The 22,088-nt window shown below is 48.4% G+C and overlaps 9 protein-coding genes across 9 annotated transcripts; 7 read left to right on the forward strand and 2 right to left on the reverse strand.

Annotated features, from left to right (window-relative positions):
* Positions 1–872: 872 nt before the first annotated feature.
* On the forward strand, positions 873–2,087 carry PFICI_03576 (uncharacterized protein; the record flags this gene model as incomplete). Its single annotated transcript, XM_007832157.1, has 3 exons — positions 873–1,157; positions 1,229–1,350; positions 1,463–2,087. The coding sequence occupies 3 exons, from the start codon at positions 873–875 to the stop codon at positions 2,085–2,087; spliced, it is 1,032 nt and encodes a 343-aa protein (XP_007830348.1).
* Positions 2,088–2,709: 622 nt separating this feature from the next.
* PFICI_03577 (uncharacterized protein) lies at positions 2,710–3,255 on the forward strand (the record flags this gene model as incomplete). The annotated part of the gene is made up of 1 exon (XM_007832158.1): positions 2,710–3,255. One exon carries the CDS (start codon positions 2,710–2,712, stop codon positions 3,253–3,255), a length of 546 nt encoding a protein of 181 aa, XP_007830349.1.
* A 425-nt stretch (positions 3,256–3,680) lies between these two features.
* Positions 3,681–3,920, forward strand: PFICI_03578 (uncharacterized protein; the record flags this gene model as incomplete). The annotated part of the gene is made up of 1 exon (XM_007832159.1): positions 3,681–3,920. The coding sequence occupies one exon, from the start codon at positions 3,681–3,683 to the stop codon at positions 3,918–3,920; it is 240 nt and encodes a 79-aa protein (XP_007830350.1).
* Positions 3,921–5,456: 1,536 nt separating this feature from the next.
* PFICI_03579 (uncharacterized protein) lies at positions 5,457–7,943 on the reverse strand (the record flags this gene model as incomplete). The annotated part of the gene is made up of 1 exon (XM_007832160.1): positions 5,457–7,943. One exon carries the CDS (start codon positions 7,941–7,943, stop codon positions 5,457–5,459), a length of 2,487 nt encoding a protein of 828 aa, XP_007830351.1.
* Positions 7,944–9,031: 1,088 nt separating this feature from the next.
* PFICI_03580 (uncharacterized protein) lies at positions 9,032–10,900 on the forward strand (the record flags this gene model as incomplete). Its single annotated transcript, XM_007832161.1, has 1 exon — positions 9,032–10,900. One exon carries the CDS (start codon positions 9,032–9,034, stop codon positions 10,898–10,900), a length of 1,869 nt encoding a protein of 622 aa, XP_007830352.1.
* A 2,795-nt stretch (positions 10,901–13,695) lies between these two features.
* Positions 13,696–14,841, forward strand: PFICI_03581 (uncharacterized protein; the record flags this gene model as incomplete). Its single annotated transcript, XM_007832162.1, has 1 exon — positions 13,696–14,841. The coding sequence occupies one exon, from the start codon at positions 13,696–13,698 to the stop codon at positions 14,839–14,841; it is 1,146 nt and encodes a 381-aa protein (XP_007830353.1).
* A 1,072-nt stretch (positions 14,842–15,913) lies between these two features.
* On the forward strand, positions 15,914–18,794 carry PFICI_03582 (uncharacterized protein; the record flags this gene model as incomplete). Its single annotated transcript, XM_007832163.1, has 4 exons — positions 15,914–16,007; positions 16,067–17,247; positions 17,386–18,004; positions 18,109–18,794. 4 exons carry the CDS (start codon positions 15,914–15,916, stop codon positions 18,792–18,794), a joined length of 2,580 nt encoding a protein of 859 aa, XP_007830354.1.
* Positions 18,795–19,036: 242 nt separating this feature from the next.
* PFICI_03583 (uncharacterized protein) lies at positions 19,037–19,937 on the reverse strand (the record flags this gene model as incomplete). The annotated part of the gene is made up of 2 exons (XM_007832164.1): positions 19,037–19,215; positions 19,283–19,937. The coding sequence occupies 2 exons, from the start codon at positions 19,935–19,937 to the stop codon at positions 19,037–19,039; spliced, it is 834 nt and encodes a 277-aa protein (XP_007830355.1).
* Positions 19,938–21,479: 1,542 nt separating this feature from the next.
* On the forward strand, positions 21,480–22,084 carry PFICI_03584 (uncharacterized protein; the record flags this gene model as incomplete). The annotated part of the gene is made up of 2 exons (XM_007832165.1): positions 21,480–21,942; positions 22,017–22,084. 2 exons carry the CDS (start codon positions 21,480–21,482, stop codon positions 22,082–22,084), a joined length of 531 nt encoding a protein of 176 aa, XP_007830356.1.
* Between the last annotated feature and the right edge of the window lie 4 nt (positions 22,085–22,088).

Genomic DNA, 22,088 nt, shown 5'->3' on the forward strand with positions numbered 1-22,088 from the left:
TGAGATCTGCGAGGAGCGAAAATGCCTGCAGCGGGGTAAAAATGCGCTGAACTGAAATGTCGGCGAACCAGATGCGGTTATCTCTGATTTGAGTCACATCCATTATTAGGCGATAGTTGCCTAAGTTAGTCCTCTTCGACAAGAATGGTAAGGAGCCCGTGTAAACTTCCCAGGGGGTTTCGCAAAGCCATACAGCAGACTTATTCTTCAATGTCAAAGAGTTTTCGCAGGCAGTCACCATTATCTCAATCCCCACCTCTCCGCTTCGTGGCTAGCCGACTTCTTGGCCGTGTCTCTATCTTCCTGCATTGTCTCTTTGGGCGGCAAGGGTGCATGTCCGTAACACCGAACAACCTACTAGAGCTCGTTCGCGAAAATGGCAGATTGCGACAGGAGGCGGCGCATTTTCGAGAGCTCAATGATCAAGCGTTTCCAGTGCTTTTAGTGCTGATTTATCACGTCGGCGAGGTGTTGGAAATAATAGACAAGTCTATCGAGCATATAAATAGCGCCAGTGAGCGCTGGGGAGTGGAGAGAATAATTTAGACTCTTTATGCGTGGGAAAGAGGCACAAGACAAGTTGGGAGACATTTACGGGAGTACTAGACGCAAAGCACTCCTCTGGAGCCCTGTTTCGTTCTTCTATCTTCGTTTCGATCTCGCCCATTTGGTGACCAATAATCATCTTTGAGTTTCGGGTCGATAAGTGGGCGGTCTGAATTGAAGTGGACTTGGCGGCCATGGGTAATCTAATAATATGTTGCGGACCACAGTGCTATAGAATTGTGGGACGAAGACCAAAATGAGGCAGAACATAAGAGCGCAATGCTTATTCTTGATAATCTGCTGATCGAGTCATGCGTGAAAACTGAATGGATCTCACCAAATACCAACCAGCGTCGGGATCTGGAAAGCACGAAAAGGTCCTGGAGAGGGATCCCGAGCTCGAGAGTAATAACGAACGCACTGGGGACGAAGATGAATCCATTGTACCAAGGTGGGATCAGGGTTACAGAAAGCAGTCGCTTGCATCCATTGTCTGGCTTTGCATATGCGTCACTTTGATCGTGGTCAGCATCATTGCCTGGGGTGCGTCTCTATGGCTCACTCATCTGGCCACCGTTGAGCTCAAAAAAGCCGGCGCCCTCAGCCCACATGTAACAATGACGACGATCACACAGCCCGCCCAAATAGTCACTGTCTGGAGAAACTCCCAATTCCGACTCAGAGTGATCACACAGCGAACGGTCCTGAAATTACCGGGCTCAAGACTACCAACTCAAACCATGAATCACTCAACACCATGTTCATACCTGGCGGGCAACTCCACGTAGCCGGCTACGGACTTGGGTACAATCCACTCCTTGCCGCGGCGACTACCATTTCCTGCGTAATCTCAACCTTCTCTCCGCGCTTCTCGAGCCGTAGGGCCATGATCTGGAGCCCACTTACCGAGTGTTAGTGGGCTGTTTCAACACGATCTGATTTCGATTAACGGCAACACGGCGATATTCAACCACCTCGGCAGCGGCGACCAGACCAATATAAACTTCGATTTTCTGTACGCCGTACCCAAGATGGGTCCCCATGCCTTCATCAAGGATAGCCCGCTGTCCAACGAGGCAGGACTCGTGGACGTGGACGACTCCACCACCCAGCACAAGAAGTACGGGAACGTCTGGTCAGCAGGTGATGCGTCCAGCCTCCCAACATCCAAGACCACCGCAGCAATCACATCGCAAGCACCGATTCTCATTTCGAATCTCTTGGCAGCGGTGGACGGAGAGGGACCCCAGAAGACATATGACGGCTACACATCGTGTTCGCTCGTGACGGAGTACGGCAAGGTGTTGCTTGCCGAGTTCAAATACGGTGGCGTGCCCAAAGAGACCTTTGCCATGATCCCGGCATCGATCAAGCCGTCCCACGCCGCGCTTTCTATCATCTTAAGAAGGACTTTTCCCTCTGGGTATACTACAAGTCTTTGGTCAAAGGCACGTGGGCTGGGCCGAGTAGTTGGCTTACTAGGTAAATACAAGAGACAAGCCAAGACTTGCTGGGCCATAAAAGGAAGGGAAGAGACATAAGTGGACTTTTTCTTTTAACACTATCAGCGAAACCAACAGTCTAAATTAAAAGTGGGAAAGCCGGCATCTCCAACACATTCGGAACTGCACTATAGGACCCTGGCTTCTAATCGCACGATGCTGCATCCTATGCAACCCGCATCAAGATTCACATAGGCAAGATCTACTGGTACTCCGCGCTATAGCGAGCCAACGCCACCACGACACCAACCGGTAAAAGGGCTCTTATTGCGAACACTTAGCTGTTGCATTTATTTTGGGTGACTTTGTATAGAGGAAGTGGAAAGTCGGTGTGCCGGTAAGGCTGAACCAAATTGAAGTGGCATGTACATAGGTTTTGTAGAAGGATGCATGGGACCCCAAATGACCCTGGTGTATGCACCGTGATTGTGTACAAATGGCCACTGCAGTGTGCATATAACTCCCATGTGACGCTGACATCTCCATCCCCAATATCTCAAAGTAGGAGTATGTACGCAGCATCCACCAGGGAGACCTACCCTCCTTTTATCGCCACCGCCCCGGTTCCCACTGTCGGACGCTGAAGCTGACCTCGAACAAAAACTTTCTCTCGGAGTTTTCTTGACTCGCAACCACAACCGAAATTTTGAAACTTATCGCGATGTCTCTAACACCAGAACAAATCGAATACTACAAAGAACATGCGGCCGACGACTTGCGACCGAGCCTCATAGCGGCCTACGCTGCGGGCTTAACTTTGGCCTATATCTTCGTTGGACTGCGCATCTGGGCCCGCAAGGCTGGAAAGCCATCATTTGGCCTCGATGACGGAATGATTCTCGCGGCTTTGGTACCACTGACGGTCTTCGCCATCGTGGGCTGGATAAGTACTACCTTTGGCGAGGGCAGGCACATCATCTTTGTTACCAACGCAGCTGGCGTTGTTCAGGTCTATGTCGTGGCCATCGTGGCGTATGCCATATGTGTTGTTCTTACCAAGGTCTCCATATTGTGCTTCTACTGTCGTATCTTCTTCCCTATCCGTCACTTGCCCCTAGTCTCGTGGATCTTCGGCATCTTCATTGCGGCCTATAATTTGGCCCTCATTTTTGTCACTGTGTTCCAGTGCGTTCCGCTGTCGTCCATGTGGGCAGGAGCTCCAGGGAAGTGTTTCGACACGCTGCCGCCGTTCACTGCCCTTGGGTAAGTCTATAGCATCCCCACACAAATCAGTCACATCCTAATTTGATAAGCATCGTGAATGTGGTAACTGACGTCGGTATACTGGCGTTGCCAGTCCGTCATATCGTTCACCTTCGTTTAACCACCACACAACGCGCCCAGGTGTCCGGGATCTTCTTGCTAGGTGGTGTAGTATGCGTGTTTGGCATTATACGCGTCGTCGCTTTGGCACGAGCGCCACCCGGCGATTCAAGTTGTAAGTTGATCACGCTCTAACTTCTGATATGGTCTGGCTTCTGCTAATCCGTTCCATCAGGGAATCACGTTTGGTCTAGTGTGTGGTCTTTCTGCGAGGTCGCCATTGGCATCGTGGCCGCCTGCCTACCGACACTTGCGATTATCGTCTCCAAATTGCAGCTTCAGAGAGTCTCGGTCTGGGTTGTTCGCCTAATGTCCGCCACTCTCGGTCGCTCCTACAACGGGAGTGCTGAGAATCCGAGAATAAATACTACTGGACCCAGTGTCCACGAAGTCCAGGGCGAGGGTAACCGATATGTCGAATTATCAGACTTCCCTCTCGCAGCGGGAAAGACTATCGATTCGAGAGGCCCTAACTACCGAAGCAGCGGCAATATGTCGCCTTATATTGCTGGCAGTATAAATGAGCGCGCCGAAAAGCATAAACATTAGTGTCAGATGTGGTACGCTACAGAGATGGCGTAGCACACCATGGAACCCCACGGTATTGACGTAAATAATCGGAAAGCCCTGGGGAATACCCGGCACCACCAAAATAAGCACGCAAAGTGTACACCGGAGCTAGCCCATTTTGGCATAATTTGGCCGTTTCGTATGCGGCCACTATCATTTTTGCCAGGAAGCGGGGTTTGGCCAAGATGCAGCATGGCGTGATATCAAGACGTTTTGGGATCTTCGCTGTTACTATGTAATTGCCATCCCTGAATAGACGTCACAATGAAAGACCTGATTTGTGGCACAACAGCTCGGAAATGGCCAATCTCATGTGTGTCCCGAAAGATCAACCACTCGAGTTCAGAAATAACAATTATCATGGTAGGACTCCAAAGAGATGGTGGGTTGGAACCATATCTGGTTTGCCGACATCAAAGCTTGGCGTATCTTTACCCCGCTGCAAAGCTCTTTTAGTCCCCTGTCGTTAAGGCGTACAAGTGAATGAAAAGATGTCAGGGCTCCCCCGTCCTCCCTCCTTACAGCTGGCTTTTGCATCGCGCTATGACTATCGGAGTTCCTCGCAGCCTTTCCAAGCTGCTTGCAATAAGCCTGATTATATCTGACTTTATCTGATCGATTTGAACGTTTACTCCCAGGCACACTTATCCGTATTATCAGATAGCAGGACGCGGTGTGAGGCATCTCGCCCTGTGCCTCCTCTCCACGATGCGTCTCCTACGTCTTCAGGATGGTAAACTGAGCCTTGCCAAATTTGACAAGCAAATCCCTTTATACGCTATTCTTTCTCACACCTGGGGTGCAGCTGAGGATGAGGTAACATTCAAAGATGTCAGCCGGGATGAAGCAAGGAGCAAAAAGGGGTACGACAAGATCAAAGTTTGTGCCGAGCAAGCCGCCATCCACAGCCTCGAGTTCTTCTGGGGTCGAGGGATTGTGGATTGTGGACTCTAATGTCATCCCACTGGCAACCCGTGGAAATTGCCAGACAACCGTCTGTCCGGTAGCAGAGCGTGCTGCGGACCTGATCAAGGGCACTTACAAGAACATGTAGAGTCGTTGTAGACAGAAACAAGTTCAATAGTCTCATCTAGTGTGTTCTCAGAGCTCCGAGTCTTGGATCGTCGTGCTGAGAATCTTGAATCCACCTGCGACATTGTGCGTGAAAACGCCGCCGGAATCGACCCTCTTGCGAGGCTTTTCCATGTGAAATTTTGAAGTGAGAGACTGTCAATTTAAAAGATTGCTGGCAATATTCCTCATTATGCTGCTCGATAGCATGCATGTTGGTGGTTGGTTGATGGTGCGCAACGACAGACAGGGGTCATCGGTGGTTGGGATAGACGATCATGGCCTGATACGCCGCGCCAAAAGATCCCGAACACCCACGTCCGTTAGTGTACTTTGCAAAGGACTTGATAGCAGACAGTCTTGAAGGCTGTCAGTGTTTGCGTTTCGTGTCTGGAATTATTGGAATCCTGATACTTGATATCAATCTTTAATTATTCTATGAATTTACGAATAAAATCCATTCAACTTGATACGTTGTTGCTCCTCTGGGCCATCCAAAAGTCGCCTTCTTGCGGTAGAATTCCCTGAACTTGACCGAGGATACCACCGAATGAGTGATGTCGCAGGATTAGAGGGAAACGCTCTGTTTTCGGTGAGCTCAATATTCGATGTCGATTGCGAGGACATTAGTGGCCATGTACGGCTCACAGAGCGACCGCTCTTCCGTCCACGGAGGCCCTCATTATCTGTTAAAACAATCAGTTCGGCCTGCTTGTGATCACCATCCCGTTCGTGTGCAGTGGGTCTGTCAACATGTGTTTCGCGAACAATGACAACCTTTTGATAAGTCTTTATGCATTTGATACCAGCCGAGATATTGTGGAGCATCGCCGATGTGGGGTGTGAATTGTATGCCAGGATAATGAGTTCTATTATCGTACCCCAAGCGTCTGATGACTGATGGACTCGAAGCACGTAGACCGTATGAACTAAGGCAAGGACAATGTGTGCCGATAGTACTGCGATCGACAGGTAGTCCGTGATGATCTGAGCTTGGTACGACAGTCCTTGAAGGGTGAATTCCACTTCAAAAGTTGTATACTCCACGCCCTTTGGCGGTTGAAGCACGTTAATTCCATGCAAGAGCCGAGAATTGTAGTCCGACTCCTTGTGATAATCCATTAAAGACCATTCCGACGGGGGCCCAGTAAAATTCAGTACCCTTTCGCTGCCATATCTTGACAAGCCATCGCTTATCAACAGGGATGTCAACCATTCCAGGAAAATTGTCCTATTCGATGAGCCAAGAATAACCTCATTCCATAAGGTTGCAGGATCATCAGAATACATTAGGTCGTGGTCAATCAGGGCGGAACTCTGGAGTATCGTTTCAAAGGTTGTCATATTAGAACTCAAAGGACTTGGCGGCTCCTTCAATGGCGTTAGACTCGCAAGCCATGACTCATCAAGCGTGATCGAAGTCCATGATCCATCATCGGAGGGGCGGAATTGGCTAGATAGTCCCATCAACGACAGACCCCAGGACTCCGAGAAATTGCGACTATTGATATCGAATACTGGAGGACGGCCGAATGAACCTCCGACTCTCCCATCTATCCACCTTGCATCAATGGAACACCCAACAACAATTCTTGAGCCACCATCATAGGACCATGGCGACTCAAATACCATTCCAGTACTTGTAGTTCCGAAAGCTGATGGGAGTGGAAGCCAGGTGACTTTCAATTGTCGGGAGGCTTTGGACTCAAGCCCCCGAAAGTCGATCGACGCGGTATCATTCCAGCAGGAGTATCTTGGAAGTATGGGAAAATCCACTGTGATTTGATTGCTAGAGACATTTTGTGCTGGAGAGCAGGCAGTGCGCACGATAGGAATTGATGTTCTCGTTGAATAGGATGATCCGAAATTGTACTTATATTCGAACTGGCTTAGCTCATTGAGTTTACTAGTCTCATAGTAGATAGAATCGTAGGCTTGAATCCAGTCGTTGTAGAGGACGTCCTGATACATCGTAACAGGAATCCACGAGCCCAGAACTGAGGTCTGACAAGCGACACCGCGGATATCACCAGCAAGTTGTGATGATGGGATATGCGTTGTCACGCTATCGATGGTGACGTTTAGCTCACCGAATTGTCCAGTGATACCTAGGGCCGGCGGACGAAGGTTGTCTCCATTCTTGATGTTCTGCTGTTTCATAGCATATGACATCAACGAAAGGAACCCACTGCTTGGGCACGTAGAGAGACTGATTCCGCTTGAATTCAAGCACTTTTTATTCATCGTGGACTCCGCAGCAACAACTCGGCTTGGCTGCAGGTCGTCGATCAGACCCCTGAGGTAGAAAGAAGTACCTCCAGCACTCCAAGCTTGCTGCCGGGGAAGCATTAGAAGAGCTGAGGCAGGCCCGGCCGTCACTGCGATCAGTCCAGCCGTGAGAAGAAGCAAACCAAAAGGGAAAAGTGTGCGACGTGGTAAGGGAGCTGTCATGGCGCCCCAGTATTCCTCTGACCAGAAATACGTGATCTGGGGAAAATTAAACCCCGAGCATAGCATTCCCAGCGGCACACCGGTGCCGTATAAGAGCTGTACTCGGACAGCGCTAAAAATGATAGTGCTTAGGCTGGAAACAATGAGGAGTTCATGTATCTTGGCCATAACCTGGAAGATCGCAGTGGTAATGTTATCGTCGTATATGATACCTGGGAGCGATCGACCTAAGAACAGATATTTCATGTTCAGAGCGATTATGACGGCCGAGACCAGAATCGGGAAGATATGAATAGTAAGGCCAGCAATAGCCATTGGGACCGAAGTCCGCATGATCTGCTTGGGGGTTTCATTACTGAGCCCAAAATTATTCCGTAATATTGGAAAATGGGCAAGCAGTCTCAGTCCAAGCGCTTTGAGCACGTGGTAGGCAACAAGTGGTGATCTCTGTGCTGGGCTGAATGATGAATCGGAAGCCATCTTATCGGATGAGGAATTATTCCAGCAAATAAAAACGTGGTGACTGTAGATTCAATGACAATAGAGCAAACAGGCTCTCTTGCAATCAAAGAACATTGTTGCGCCTTTAAGGAGGCATCTTTGGGTAGAAGGGTTTCACTGAAGCGTTTTAAGGCTGGCGAGAGAAGGGTGGTTAATGCTGGAAAAGAATGGTGTGTAAGAAATCGGTGCAACTTGACCAATTGATGTATTGGACACCTACAACACGATCAAATTGAAGGATTTTTTATCAGAGTACGTTTGACCACAGCAGAACGCGTTATTGGTTCCGGATTCACAGAGAGATACACAGTATATGGGCTTGCTGGGGGTAAGCCGGGACCATCCAAATAAGCCTGCACCTCGTCAAAACTAAGAGCAGGCAATACGATCAATACAACACACAATTAACACCTATGACAGACTAGGTTAAACTCTAATAGGAAACCACCTTTTCGTCCAATATCCATGTCAGCCTATTTATTATGGGTTATCTGTATGCAAGCAATATACCTAGTATAATGGTCGCTCGGTTTAGTATATAAGTGACCCTTATTCCTAGCATAGTACATGAAGTAGCTTTAATGCCTCGGTCATTGTATATGCTCTTTCGATACTTGTGGCTGAGCGCGCTGCACTCATCATGTGTGATACGCATAGTACCGGGTACCAGTATAAAGATACTTAGGCTAACACCCGTATGCGTATCGTATAGTTCCTAATACATATTTTTCACCATCTTCTCCAGAGTCACATCACAATAATGCTCCTTCCCAATGTTCCGGTTGGCCAGCCTGGTTCTAGTCGACAACCTCCATCCGTACCTATGTATGTATGCCCTTGAATGCTTTGCAGCCAGGGCCCATGCACAAACCATCTCAGCAGCCCACGCAACAAGTCTGTTCCCATCCTGACAATTTTCAGTTGGAGCACTTTTCGTACGTATTTCTCTGTTCGTCCGAATATTTCTATCTGGAATAGAGCATATCGATACTTCTATGTTCTATCACTGACACTTTTGACCACTAGTGAAGCTAAGGAATTGATTCCCTGCGTTCTTCACGACCAGCATGTCGAACAAAAACCGTGGAAATCCCCGCGACGCGCCGGTGCACGTTGGGTTGCCACCGATCGAGCCAGACCACAGCGCCAATGGGCACGATGAAGAGGCACAGCTACTAATCACAGAGGAATTTGAATATTTCGAGCACGATGGCTTGCCGACTCCGCAAACGCGTCGGCGCACCAGACTGGCCCGCTGGCCGAAAGATCTCGGAAAACCTCGGAAGCTGAGAATTGAACCGTGGTTTCCAATATATCAGCGGTATCCTCTCACATTGATGGAACACTTTTTGACTACATCATGGGCTCGCTCCGCTGCGCTGACATTATTTTTGCTGTCGTGGCTGATCGCGTTCTTCGTACCTCTATATTTGGGAACAATCACGCTGCAAGATCAATTCGGTCAGAATGTCTTGAATCTCGATTGTGTTGACAGCCCGTGGGAGAAGAAAAACGTGTGCGGACTTGATGGCATTGATTGCAGGCCGTTCTCCAATACTTCCTTTGCATTCCGATGTCCAGCTAGCTGTCTCGGCGTTCAGGTCTTGAATCCTCATGCCGTTGGTCCCTTGGATGTTAATTACCAAGCATTGGTTGTAGGGGATGCATCTTATCGGGGCGACTCGTTCATTTGTGGCGCAGCCATTCATGCTGGTATCATAACTGACAGTGAAGGTGGCTGTGGTCGCCTCACATATATTGGCCAGGTCGATACGTTCGAGAGCTCTTGGCGAAATGGGATCGAGTCAATCCCCTTCGATTCATATTTCCCTCTGTCGTTTCAGTTCTCCAGCGATCAAAGCGTAAATTGCACTCAGGACCCGCGGCGACTCTTGCTCGCTGTCTCTATCTTATTTACCATCGTTCTCTCCCTCTTCACTTCCTCGCCGTCCCTGCACTTTGGGATTACTTTTACTGGTATCTTTGCTCACGTCAGCCTGGTATCCGACCCTCCTTCAGCAGCCTTTCACAATACGACGGTCCTTCCCGATCGCATCTCGATATTTGCTGGAAGGTTCCTACCTGCAGCCTTCATTGCCTTCGTTCTGTATCGAACTTGCATTACGAAAGCATTGGAAGGTCTTGAGGCCCAGGTTGAGAAGACGTTGTTTTGGCTTGGAGCATTCTGGATCGGTGCCCTATCAAACTATACCTTTGACTGGATACCAATACAGCGTCTCACAGCTGATGACCTGGAGAAGCAACCCGGGGCCAAACTCGCCCTCGCTATCATCGTGACGGTCATCGTAATCATAGCAACACAGCAAATTTACTGTTTCTTCTTAGAGCGACGCTTGCTGAGATATCTGGGGCTCTATGGCCTCTTCCTAGTCGGCTTGTTGGCCTGTTTCATGATACCAGGTGTTGAGCTCCGTCTCCACCACTACATCTATGCCCTTCTCCTGCTTCCTGGCACGAGCGTTCAAACACGATCCTCGTTGCTCTACCAGGGTTTACTCCTCGGCCTTTTCGTCAATGGCGCTGCACGATGGGGCTTTGCGTCAATACTGCAGACTTCCGAGGCCCTCCGCGGTGACGGCTTGCTGCGCAGTAACATACCATCAATCTACGAACCTACCATATCCTCTATGCTGGACAAAGCTACCATCTCAATTGCCTGGATGACAGAGCCTTCTGCCATATTTGACGCCATCAGTGTCCTCGTCAATGACGTGGAGCGATATCGTGGGGATATTCGTGAAACTACGTCAACAAACTTCACTTGGGAACGACCAGCAACCTTAGCAATGCCTGAGTACTTCCGATTTGCATTCATACGCGATGGTCAGACTTTGGACTATTCTTCAGCCGGTACCTGGTTCCCAAATGGGACGTGGTACATGAGAAATACCACACATACGAAAAGTGCACTTTAAATCTCAAGGAAGAGCTTCACGAGCCATAGAACTCCAAGATCTCCCACAGTGAACTAGACTAAGTTCTATTCGGGTTTTTGCTCCAAGGCCGATTAGAAACCACCCACGAACCAGCTCTCCCATTTTATCAACAGACAAAGAGGTCTGTGGATGAAATGAAAGTCTTGCTAGCAAAAAAAAAAAAAAAAGCTTTGTGGAACTGGATCTAGATACTCACTGGGCACGACTCATCAGGAAAACGATTCCAGAAACAAGAGGAGTGGTAATATTGATACTGCAGAGAGAAGGTCTAGCTACAGCTGCCAACGTTGTTTATTTTACCCCTCGTCCAGCACTAAATTCGCGCCTGCCATCTGATCTGACCTGAGTGGTCTACTTGCCTATTTGTAGTTAGCAGGCCTTGATAGCTTTGCCAGAGCTTAAAACATTACTTTTACTCCCATGAATGAGCTTCTCCCAAACAGGAAACCTGCTAGGGATGCTAGGTAGAATGTCACTAGATCTTCATAACCTTCAAAGTCATTGTCTGACCTTCGTCGTAAATGGCTATTTTAGCTTCAATGTTCAATCATTTCATGTCACATTTCAGAATGTACTAGCGGCTTCGTTCTGTATTGCAGCTCAAGAACTACATTTCAGCCTTGATGGTATCAAACTATTATCCAAAGCAAGAAGCAACATGACCATCAAATCCATGTGGCCTGTATGATGTCGTCAAATATTCACTAGAAGAATGGCACGCCTGCGAGATACACATAGCAGTTCTGTGCACCACGTTACTACCTGGACATGGATTTTATGGCCTCCTTCAGTTCCGCCGAAGCTCGACCTGTCGGTGCAGTGGGTGTCAGCTAAGAAATTAGTCGAGACACTCGCACCTAGCTCCCGTCCCACAGAACATAGTCGTCTAGTAGCATTTTTGTCTTGCATTGTTTTCTTTCCCAAGTGTTAAAGTGACCTCCTAGTCATCAAACCCTCACATGTATGATATAATTGCATGTGAGGTGAAGCCGTGAAATGCTGAGGCCAAGCTGTCGGTCAGATTGAGTACATTCTTTCAAACCTTTAAGAGATGTATCGTCAGGCTGCTGAGATGCGATGCATAGTAATCGGGTTATGTGACACTTGTTTTCTCTTCCTTTAAAAAATAAAAAAATAAATAAAAAGAAGTGTTGCATAAACTGGAGGCAATTGAACCATTCCAAAGACCAAAAGTTCTAAAATGTAGCTTGGTACTCTTCGCTGTTCTGCTTTATACGTGTCACTTGTCGGGGTCGAGTCAATATTGCGAACACGCAATTGTCACACTACGTGCTTTTATTGGAAAATATCTCCTTTAATGCTTCCCAAGGCCAGCCTTAACCTCCTGAGCACCCTGCAAGGTGCCCGAATATATTCAGCCGCAGACTGGTAACAGGGATATTTCGCAAAGTACCACCTTAAATTCTTTCGCCCATGCATAAAAGTGCAAATTTTGATTCGGTCAGCGAGGGGCATCCTTTGCCAGCCTCATTGACATTACACATATTAAGTATCAAGCTCATGGATTAGTATTTATGTAAGCGACTTTTATTGAATTGACACCGCCAACGCATTGTCATACGCGCGCACTCAGAGTTTGGTAAGCCAGGTCATCACAAGCTCCAGACTTTGACAGGCTCGGTACCGATGAACAGTTACCTTGGCTGACCCATTCGACTTATCCCAACTTTGTGTCAAATAGGAAATGGTCAGTATTCTTTAAGCGTGGTATAAAGTTTTTATACAGGGTTCGACATAAATAATAATAGTAGACATCATATCTTTAGGGGATTAAACTCTAATAAGCACAAAAGTATAGTCGGGTTTATATATTAAAGCGTGAGGTGATAATCTAATAAAAAGCCCCATTGATTGCAGTAGGTATCCATACATCATAACCAATATACGCTGTTGGTTGATAGTACATGGAAAAGTTCTGTCTGTCTCGTGTGAACCGCCTATCAGCGTTTCGGGTGCTACGAAGTTTTAGGTAGGTGAAAGTACGGGGGCATGCCCATAACTGTTGCATGGGGTCTGCACGTCGATGCTCTCTACGTCTATATATCTGCACCTTGACTGGATTCCTTGGACCGGGACCGGACCAGTTCAGCCGTCGGACATGCCCCGCAGGTGATGGGTAACACAATGCTCTTAAGCTTTTGGGAGATTACCGGCACTAAGATGAAGAGGGTTAACCTAGTCTTGTGTATGCATATATCTTTGGCCAAGAACTCAGCGTGGCTGATGTTTATATAGTATCCTAGGTTTGTGTGTAATACAGTACACAAATTCATTGGCAAATATACTTGAGCATGAGACAACTACGTCGTTGAACGGATTGTGATTTCTATCTCGAGGTTCCAATGCGACCGCGATAAGGAATATAGCGGTCTGAAAAGCCACATCTTGAGTATTTAGCATCTATTTTAGATAAAATCTTTGAAATGCATACCGGTGCATATACAATAATGAATGGCCAACTATGCCGAGATCAATGGATAAACATTGGGCTCGTATTATAACAGAAGATTTTCCTGATACAAATGCAGAATATGGCGCGTGTCAGTTGCCAATCACGGAGTCTACCCGAGGCCATTCGCCGATGACGACGCGTGGTCGGAACTACCCATCCGTCACCGTAATACCCATGCCTATACCTGGAAATATGCTTTTCCGTACTTGCCTATTCAACACAAGGTATAGATAGATGCTCATCGTCCAGATGAAAATTTCACCGAATGGCGTATTCGATAACGTATCCTTGGTGAAACACCATGCCATCATTCATGTTCATTGCTCTGTGCCTTCTTGCTGCCACCCTGTGCACCGCACACCCAAGACATAATGTTCGAGACGAGGCAGCAGAGCGCGCTGGTTCATACAAGAGTCTGAAGGCGCGCAATCTTGGCCATTGCGAGGACAAACTCATCACCCGCGGTCACACTTCTACAGCAATTTCCCGACGAGCCTCCGCGGTTGGAGCTCTTCGACGCCAAAATGCACGTCTTGCCGGTCGTGACTTTGCAACTGTATTGAATACCACGCACCACTCAAACTTGACGGGCATTACCGCCAACACGGACGCAGAGATTTTGTTTACTGGAGAGCGATCATGTACACTCGTACCAGAGTCAACTCAAGGGCCATATTTTGTCTCTGGCGAGATGGTGCGCAGTGACATTACCGAGGACGAGCCTGGCGTACCACTTTATCTCGACATCCAGTTGATCAGTACTCGCGACTGTGAGCCGATTGAGGGTGTTGCTCTCGATATATGGCACGCAAACGCCACCGGCGAATACTCTGGTTATCCTGCCCCCGAAGGTGGCATGAATACAACTTTTTTGCGTGGCATTCAGGTTACCGATGACGATGGAGTTGTTGCATACAAGACCATATTCCCGGGACATTACAATGGCAGGGCTACTCATATTCACATGGCTGCGCACTCCCCTGGCAACTGGACCCTTCTGCCCAACAATACAATCGCTGGTGGCAAGTGGACCTCGCACGTTGGGCAGGTTTTCTACGACCAAGACGTCATCAACCAAGTCGAAACATTTTATCCTTATACCGAAAACAACATCACTCTTACGACCAATGACCAAGACATCATAATAGAGCAAGAGACGACCGAGGCAGAGGTAGACCCCATAGCTGAATATGTCTTGCTTGGTGAATCAGTTGCGGAAGGCATCTACTCTTGGATTTCCATTGCCATTGATCCCGAGGCAATTTACTGGGTGCCGGCAGCTGTCGACCATGTTGAGGGCGGAGGTGTCGAGGATCCATGCTTTGAAATGCTCAACCTGCCGACTGATTTCTCATGGCCGGATACAAGACCAGCTTACTGCTCCACCGTGCCATATGCCAAGCGTACTGCTATGCCTACTCCCAATTCAGCACCCACGCCTAACTAGGCTACTCAAATACAACAAGGGAAACTGGGCGAGTCATGGCCCGTTGATCTGAAAAATGATAAGCAGGGAAGGATTCAAATACCATTTAAAAAAAACCTAAAGACACTCTCCTACTACCCAGTACAAATAGCAAGATTAAACATGTGACTTGGCTCCGTGTCGCGGCATGTTGCAAGTATCTCCTGAGTCATGGGCTCGTGCTTGAAAAGAATTCCAAATATTTGGCCAACGCACGCACCTGAGCTTTCTAGTCTGCCTACTGTAGCGGTGGGGTACGTGGTTGAACAATCATTCTGTGCAGGGCAATCACTGTGTAGTATTACAATTAGAAAAACAGTCACTGTTTCCCCAGATCCTTTTCCACTATGGGGTATTTAAGATTCAATCTCTCCAATATCGGTGGCAAGAACAGCTCTCCCAACGAGTCCCGTCTTCTTCCAAGGGTGGTTATTGTAGATAAGTTGACGATCGCACCGAGCCTTTTTCTGTCACTCTTCCACGCACAGAAGAATGGATGGACGAGATGAGAGCTTCCATGAGGAACGAGGAAGATCAGATCATTAATTTCAAGCTTAATATTAGAATGTTACATAGACATCTCATAGTCCGCTTTTCTGTTTGATGCTGTTATTATTGCACAAGACAACGATTTTCACCGAGAACTCGTTCTATCAACAATTTCCTCTGTTCAGATATCCACCTCAAACTACTAGGTAGGAACGTGATAATTTGAATGCTTGAATCATCATGGGCCAAGACTATTGTCGTAATATAAATAAACAAATAATTTATTCAAGCTAGACACATTTCACTCTTGACGCTAGTGGGGGAGTATTCCAACCTTTTCGCTGTCTTCGCCGTTTGCTCGTGCATTTTTCTCCACGCTTGATTGAGCAACATAAAGACACTCCCACTACTTTGTGTCCCTTGTCAACAATCAAACCCAGCAGCACAAATTGTTCATTTCCATTCATGTCCTCTGCGTTTCAATCACGTTCTTGTCCAATTTGTGTTCATTTGTTGAGTGCCACATCTATCCATTCTTGGAAGTCGCGACGACGTTGCGCCCAAGATGTTGCCTACTCCTCTTGTTGGTGCATACCAGCAATACAAAGCCGACACGGACGCAGTTGCAGCCTGGCTTGCCTCTACTGCTTCAGCACACGGTACGTTATCTGTGTTCATCGCTAAGCAATGTCCTTACTGATTCATGCTTATCGCCCAGGCTACTTTTTGACCCAACCGCAAGACGCGGAAACGACAAGTAGCAAGGCGGCGGTGACTGGCAGGCTGAAGGGCAAGGCCCGAAAGGATGCCAAACGAGCTGCAGAGAATCAAGGCCAGGTTCACCGAACATATCGTATCGCAATAAGGGACTTTGTTGTCCTTGCAGAACACATTGCCAGCAAAAATGTGTCGGTACCTTTTTCGTTTGCCTCAACCCTGGACCGTCTTATCAGGGTCCGTCAGAGTTTTGGTCGAAGATTAGAGAAGCATGGAAGTTTGTTGAACGAGTCATTGGATCGTAACCATTCATTCTTTGTCTCCATCCTTGAATCGGTACGCGAGACGCTTCGGCCTTGGTTCCAGATGTCGCCTCAAACCAGTGATCCAACGGAGCCGACAGACCGCCTGGGGGAGGCCACCAACCGCTTCGCCCGACTTTTTGTGCACGAGCCATCAGAGCATTTCCTCGACGCCCCTGACACTGAGCGACCAAAACCGGCACTCGGCGATACTGCTGTATATCAGGCTGAACGCTTGATTACCGCCAGAGAAGCACAAATGGCATTTCTTCTGGTCATGGATGACCTGAACCATATCCGTCATCGCCTCGACTGGATCTGGGAGAATTACAAAAACAAGGTGTTTGACCTGATAACATCAGCCATTGCCACCAACACGGCTGTCGAACTGGCCCGTAACATCATTGATGGGATCGTTCCTCTAATCGAAGCCACTGGTGGCTTAGAGAACTGTATCAACATGACTTTGGGAGTACAGTTGCAGCAAGCGTCAGAACCCTACACACAATCTGACTACGAAAATAATACAGAGACAGATCCTGGATACCCCTACGTTCATCATAAGCACTACCGCTTAAGCGTTGACACTTATTATTCGGCATACTCGCTGGTGGACAGATTTCGCGAGAACACGCGCCATAATAAAATGGTCACTTTCACTGAGAAAGTGCTCCCGTATGCCGAGGACAGTGATCGTGCTACAAAGACGGGAGATCAGCAATATGCCGAGGACGAGGAGCTGCTGGCTCACTTCCTTGTTGAGGTTAAGAATATGGAAATTACCAAGGTGCGGCATCAAGTATGCGACGAGATAATTCATGGGATGCGGGAAATGCATCGCACCGGTGATATTCCGTTTCACTTGGTGTTTACAGCACAGGTTAGTTTGCACCTCTATCCTGAAGTCTCTCCCAACACTTCTCCATTGCCCTTTCCCCCTCTTGTTGGTATTAAAACTAGCCCTCAAGGGTACTTTTTGTTCCGTTTATGATCAATACTGATGAGGATTATTGATCAGGTGTTTCTTGACATTCATCAAACTCTACGCAGCGATGTGCGTAGAGCATTCGATACCCTTGAAACCAATCTCAATCACATGAGGGTCGACATGGTACAGCATCTCGAGCTGCATGGCAGTACCTACGCATCCCAGGAATGGATGAAGGCGGCCCCCGACTTCATGTCCGAGACCATCAGGAGCATCGACAGAGCTCTCGCTGACCCACTGTATGAAGTGAGGGCTAAGTCCCATCTGTTCTATGGGTGGGAAGTGCCGGACACCAAGCTGCGCAATAAGATGTTGAAAATGTCGCCTGTTCTCAGTGGGCTAGTGTTGTTCTCCTTCACGATCAAATATCAGACATACGGCCTGCAGGTCGAACAATACTGGAAGACCGTCATGTGCGCTGCGCACCTACACAATGCCCTCCATAGTGAGAAATTGGTAACAACCAAGTGGCATGATATGATGATGGTGCGCGCTTTGTTTGAGGACAGCAACTTCTTTGTGGGTTCCCCACCAACGACCCCCCAGCAGTATTTCAGCAGGTTTCACCTTCGTTGCGGTGTCTCGGCCACCTTGTTCAGCACCAACCCGCGCCTAACTTCCAGGCCAGCAGTAGCAAGAAAACCTCGAAGTAAGCAACGTTGATCCCAAAACAATTTCTACACTCTCCAGCCCAAAATGAGATAACCATGTTCGTAGTCATCTCATAGTCCTTGACTGGCTAACACAACATAGAGATACAGATTGCCGACATTGCACCCGTCTCGAACTTGTTTCTGCACCGCTTGATTTATTCAACTGGCCCAAGTAAATGGACAGCGGAAATCATAGACCAAGTCAACAAGCTGAGCCGTTACCAGTACCAGGGGAAAGCACCAACAGGTCTTGCCTTTACCAACTCTGAGGATCTGTCAAAGTTCCTAGAGATCAATCAAACATTGCTGGACAGCAAGACACGACGCCGACCAAACAGGATCAACGACCCAGAGATAACCCCAGATCAAGTGATATTCAAGCTGGTACACGTGCTTAACAATGAAAAGCTCAGCATGGCATTCCCATGGCTCAAGATGCACCGCTCTTGCTGGAACTTTCTTCAGGCCATAAAACCAAAGGCAGATGAGAGCTTCCATCAGCAAGGCTCTGGCTCTCCGTTGCTACGAAATTGGGTTCTGCCCTGGATATTCGTGCGCGCCAAGGAAGGAGATATGTCATTGATGCAAGTGGTGGCGGACATTGCGCGTGACCACTACAAGAGCTCTGGGTCCGAAACCTTCCAGGAGCTCACCGAGAGAGGATTGAGCATATCAGTTGTGATCAAGGACCAACAGGAAAGAAAAGAGTACGAAAAGATGTTTCCTTCTGGATTTTGCCCGCCCGGAGTACATGGCAACTTTTTGGCCCTGGCCAGAGAATTGTAAATGTACAAGATTGTCGGGTTCTATAATGGCCGAAAGATATTGAGATCAAAGTCAAGAGTTCTCGTAACCGAGCAGGGAACTTGTTTATATTGTATCTAGGAATTATTCAAATGTCTCTACGGCCATAGATACAAAAGCTCGCAGCATAGGTATCAGCCAATTCTCCGTCTGGACTCTTGGTATCGATGGTAGCACAACCAACCCGATAGGGTTTTCCAAGGAATTTGGGCTGCCCAATCCGTTTAGATGTGCTTTTGAATGATTATTTCTCCCGACATCATTGCCAGCGTCGAGTCGTCTCTTTCTGCCCACTCTTCCCATGCCTTGATCATGTCTTGGAGTTCACTTTCCGTGACAAATTTTGCGTTGAGTCCAGCATCACGCAGGCGCCCAGCCTTGATAATATCAATAATCCCGTGGGCTGAAACCATTCAACTTAGTGACTTGCCAATTCATGCAGATTGAACGATGGGTGATGATGAACTTACCCCAAACCTTCTCCTCCTCTTTCTCAATGTATGACCAAGTGCCAAAACTCGCGGCAATCCTATCTCTCGGTACTCCAGCCTTGAGTGCCCAGGACAGGAGCTGCCGGCCCGCTGTAGCACTGCCTCCTCCCATGACTATAATCTTGGCCGCAAAGTCATGGAAATCCGCAAGCCCAGGAAGATCGGGCCAGATGCATTCGGTCTGAAAGTCGCCCTCGCGAGCCGCAACGATACCGCCGGGCTTGGTCACGCGCAGCATCTCGGCCAGCGCCCTCCAAGGCTCTTTCAGGTGCGTCAAGACCTGATGGCAGTGCGCAACGTCAAAGCTCGCGTCGGCAAAGGGCAGAGCAAAAACGTCGGCCTGCAGGAACTCGATGTTGGATACGCCCTGCATCTCGGCAATGGCCCGCGCGCGCGGGAGTATGTCCTCCTTGATATCTATGGCCGTCACGTAGCCTTGGGGGAGCGCCTTGGCCAACGCGACCGAGATGGTGCCCGAGCCGGCGCCGACGTCGAGCAATTTGATCTGCGGGTTGATGGCTTTCATGTCCTCCAGCTTGCCCAAAAGGTAAGCGGCGCTGTTTTCTGCATTCCGCATCTCATGGTGAACCGCTTGAGGTGCAGGATGTTGCTGGTTGCTGTCTGCTTCGCTCATTGTAGCAACAGCCACTTTAAATGATTGGGTATGTATATCTGATTTGCACAAGCGATTTTTGCCACTCCGTTTATCACGAATAGCCAGCAAGAATAAAGAAAAGGGACTCGTGGCAGCCGAGTCCTGTGTATTCGTGCAAGTGCTGACGCACTGAAATCCTTCGGGCATAGCGGAGTTATTCGCATTCGGATACAGATATTGGCACATTTTGGACCATGGAAGCCCGAACAATACAGAGCCAATTATCATGAACTGCAAGGTCCCTGGGCATCATCATCTTGATCATATTCTGACGAAGAACCACAACTGAGGGCAAGCTTACTGAATCTGGCTGGAATCCCTACAATAGATGCCATATCCATGCAGCCAACTTTGACGAGCGAATACCATAGCTTTGGATTACGGCCTCGGTCAATGCTTATGAAGCCGGTGTCAGTGGTCAACTGTAAGGAGCTTTGCTGCTGTCAAGTGAAGGTTACAGATTACATCAGTGCGGGCGAGGTGCTCAAAATCAAATACATTCCGTCGATGTTGCTGCGCGTGTAGTTGAGTAATATGGGACAGCAGCCTCAAAATTTGTTTAGGAAATTGCACCTATCGTCTTAGTGCATGCCCTCAAAGCCACTGTTGCCTGTGTGAAACCCCTGTACCAGAGAACCATACGTCCAGACCGGAACTAGAAGTCAAAACTGTCTCAGCTTGGGAAACAATTGTACCTGACTGTGTCAAGTGTTTACGCGGTCTCTGCCCTTTCTTTCTCTACTTATAGAGAATGTTTCTCCTATGTGGCCGTTGAGTGGCTTTGGGACTTGGACGGGTATTTTGTACAGAACACTAAATCTTTATGGGTGGCCTGATAGGCTAGAGCCTAGGGTGCACACCAGTGAATTTACAGCGCCCGTCGCCCTACTTAAGTGAGGTCAAGTACTGGGTATCATTGATGTAGTTGGGCCCTGTTGAGGTGCCAGATTGATATATCAAAGTAGCAATTGTTTTAATTCTTTCAATTACTACCAAGTACATAGGAAAAGGACTAATCATGCGCCAAAGCCACTATTTCCTACATAAGGCAGCCACGATTTTGCGTGCGACTGCCGTCAAGTGGCTGCAAACAAAACTCAATAGCGCTTACCCTCACACTGGCGCTAGTAGGTACTACTAATCTTCCTCACATGAAGCAACAACTCAAGTTCTGGATGGGTTTAGTGAGGTTTTGCTTCTCCCAAAGTTTACATGCCCGTAATTCACGGCATATTGCTTCATCCGATTTGTCTCGAGGAATCCAATCTCGAGAATCGGGTCCAATTGGTTGCATAGGCGAAAGTTCTCGTGAGGCTGAGGACTGCAAGCGAGTTTGATAGAAAAGCAAAAGATACCGTGTTTGTCCTACCCACCTCGCTATTGCGTACTTTGGCTGACAGATGACCCCAGATCGACAGGTCAAAATTTAATATCACTGGCGCACAGAAACCCATGCATGCCTGTTGATTACTCTCGTACTCTCATATCAACTTTGTCACTTCTCCATCCCCAATCCCGAAAATGCTGCTGTACAACGTCTACCTAGCCACTGCAGCAGCGCTGCTCGGCCTCTCAACCGCAGCACGGTCACAGTCGCCAAGCACTGCCGTTGACCAGCGCAGCGCACAAGACGTCGTCCAGCAGCTGCAGCTGGCGCCCAACCCAGAGAAGGGCTACTACATTCAGACCTTTGAAGATCCCGCCCGTGTCAACAATCGCTCCGTCAGCACCGCCATCTATTACCTGCTCGAGGGCTCTGCAGGCCAGTCCGTGTGGCACCGCCTGCTCGACGCGGCCGAGGTTTGGCACTACTACGCGGGTGCGCCGCTCACATTGTCCTTGTCTCTAGACGACGGAAACCCGGTAGTCAGACACGTCCTGGGACCCGACATCTTTTGCAATCAGAGGCCACAAGTTGTCATCCCCAGCGGCACGTGGCAAAGTGCGCATTCTCTGGGCTCTTGGACTTTGGTGGGAACTACAGGTAAGACACAAGCACTGTGGTCATTGTTCAACATGTCATGTTTTGCATACAAGTGACTAATGCAATCCTCACAGTCGCGCCCGGCTTTATCGAGAATGGAACAGTGCTCGCAGACCCTGGCTGGCAGCCTAGGGGGGCTTGAAATA

The sequence above is a fragment of the Pestalotiopsis fici genome (genome assembly GCF_000516985.1).
Source record: "Pestalotiopsis fici W106-1 unplaced genomic scaffold PFICI_Scf_2, whole genome shotgun sequence".
NCBI classification, from domain to species: Eukaryota; Fungi; Ascomycota; class Sordariomycetes; order Amphisphaeriales; family Sporocadaceae; genus Pestalotiopsis; species Pestalotiopsis fici.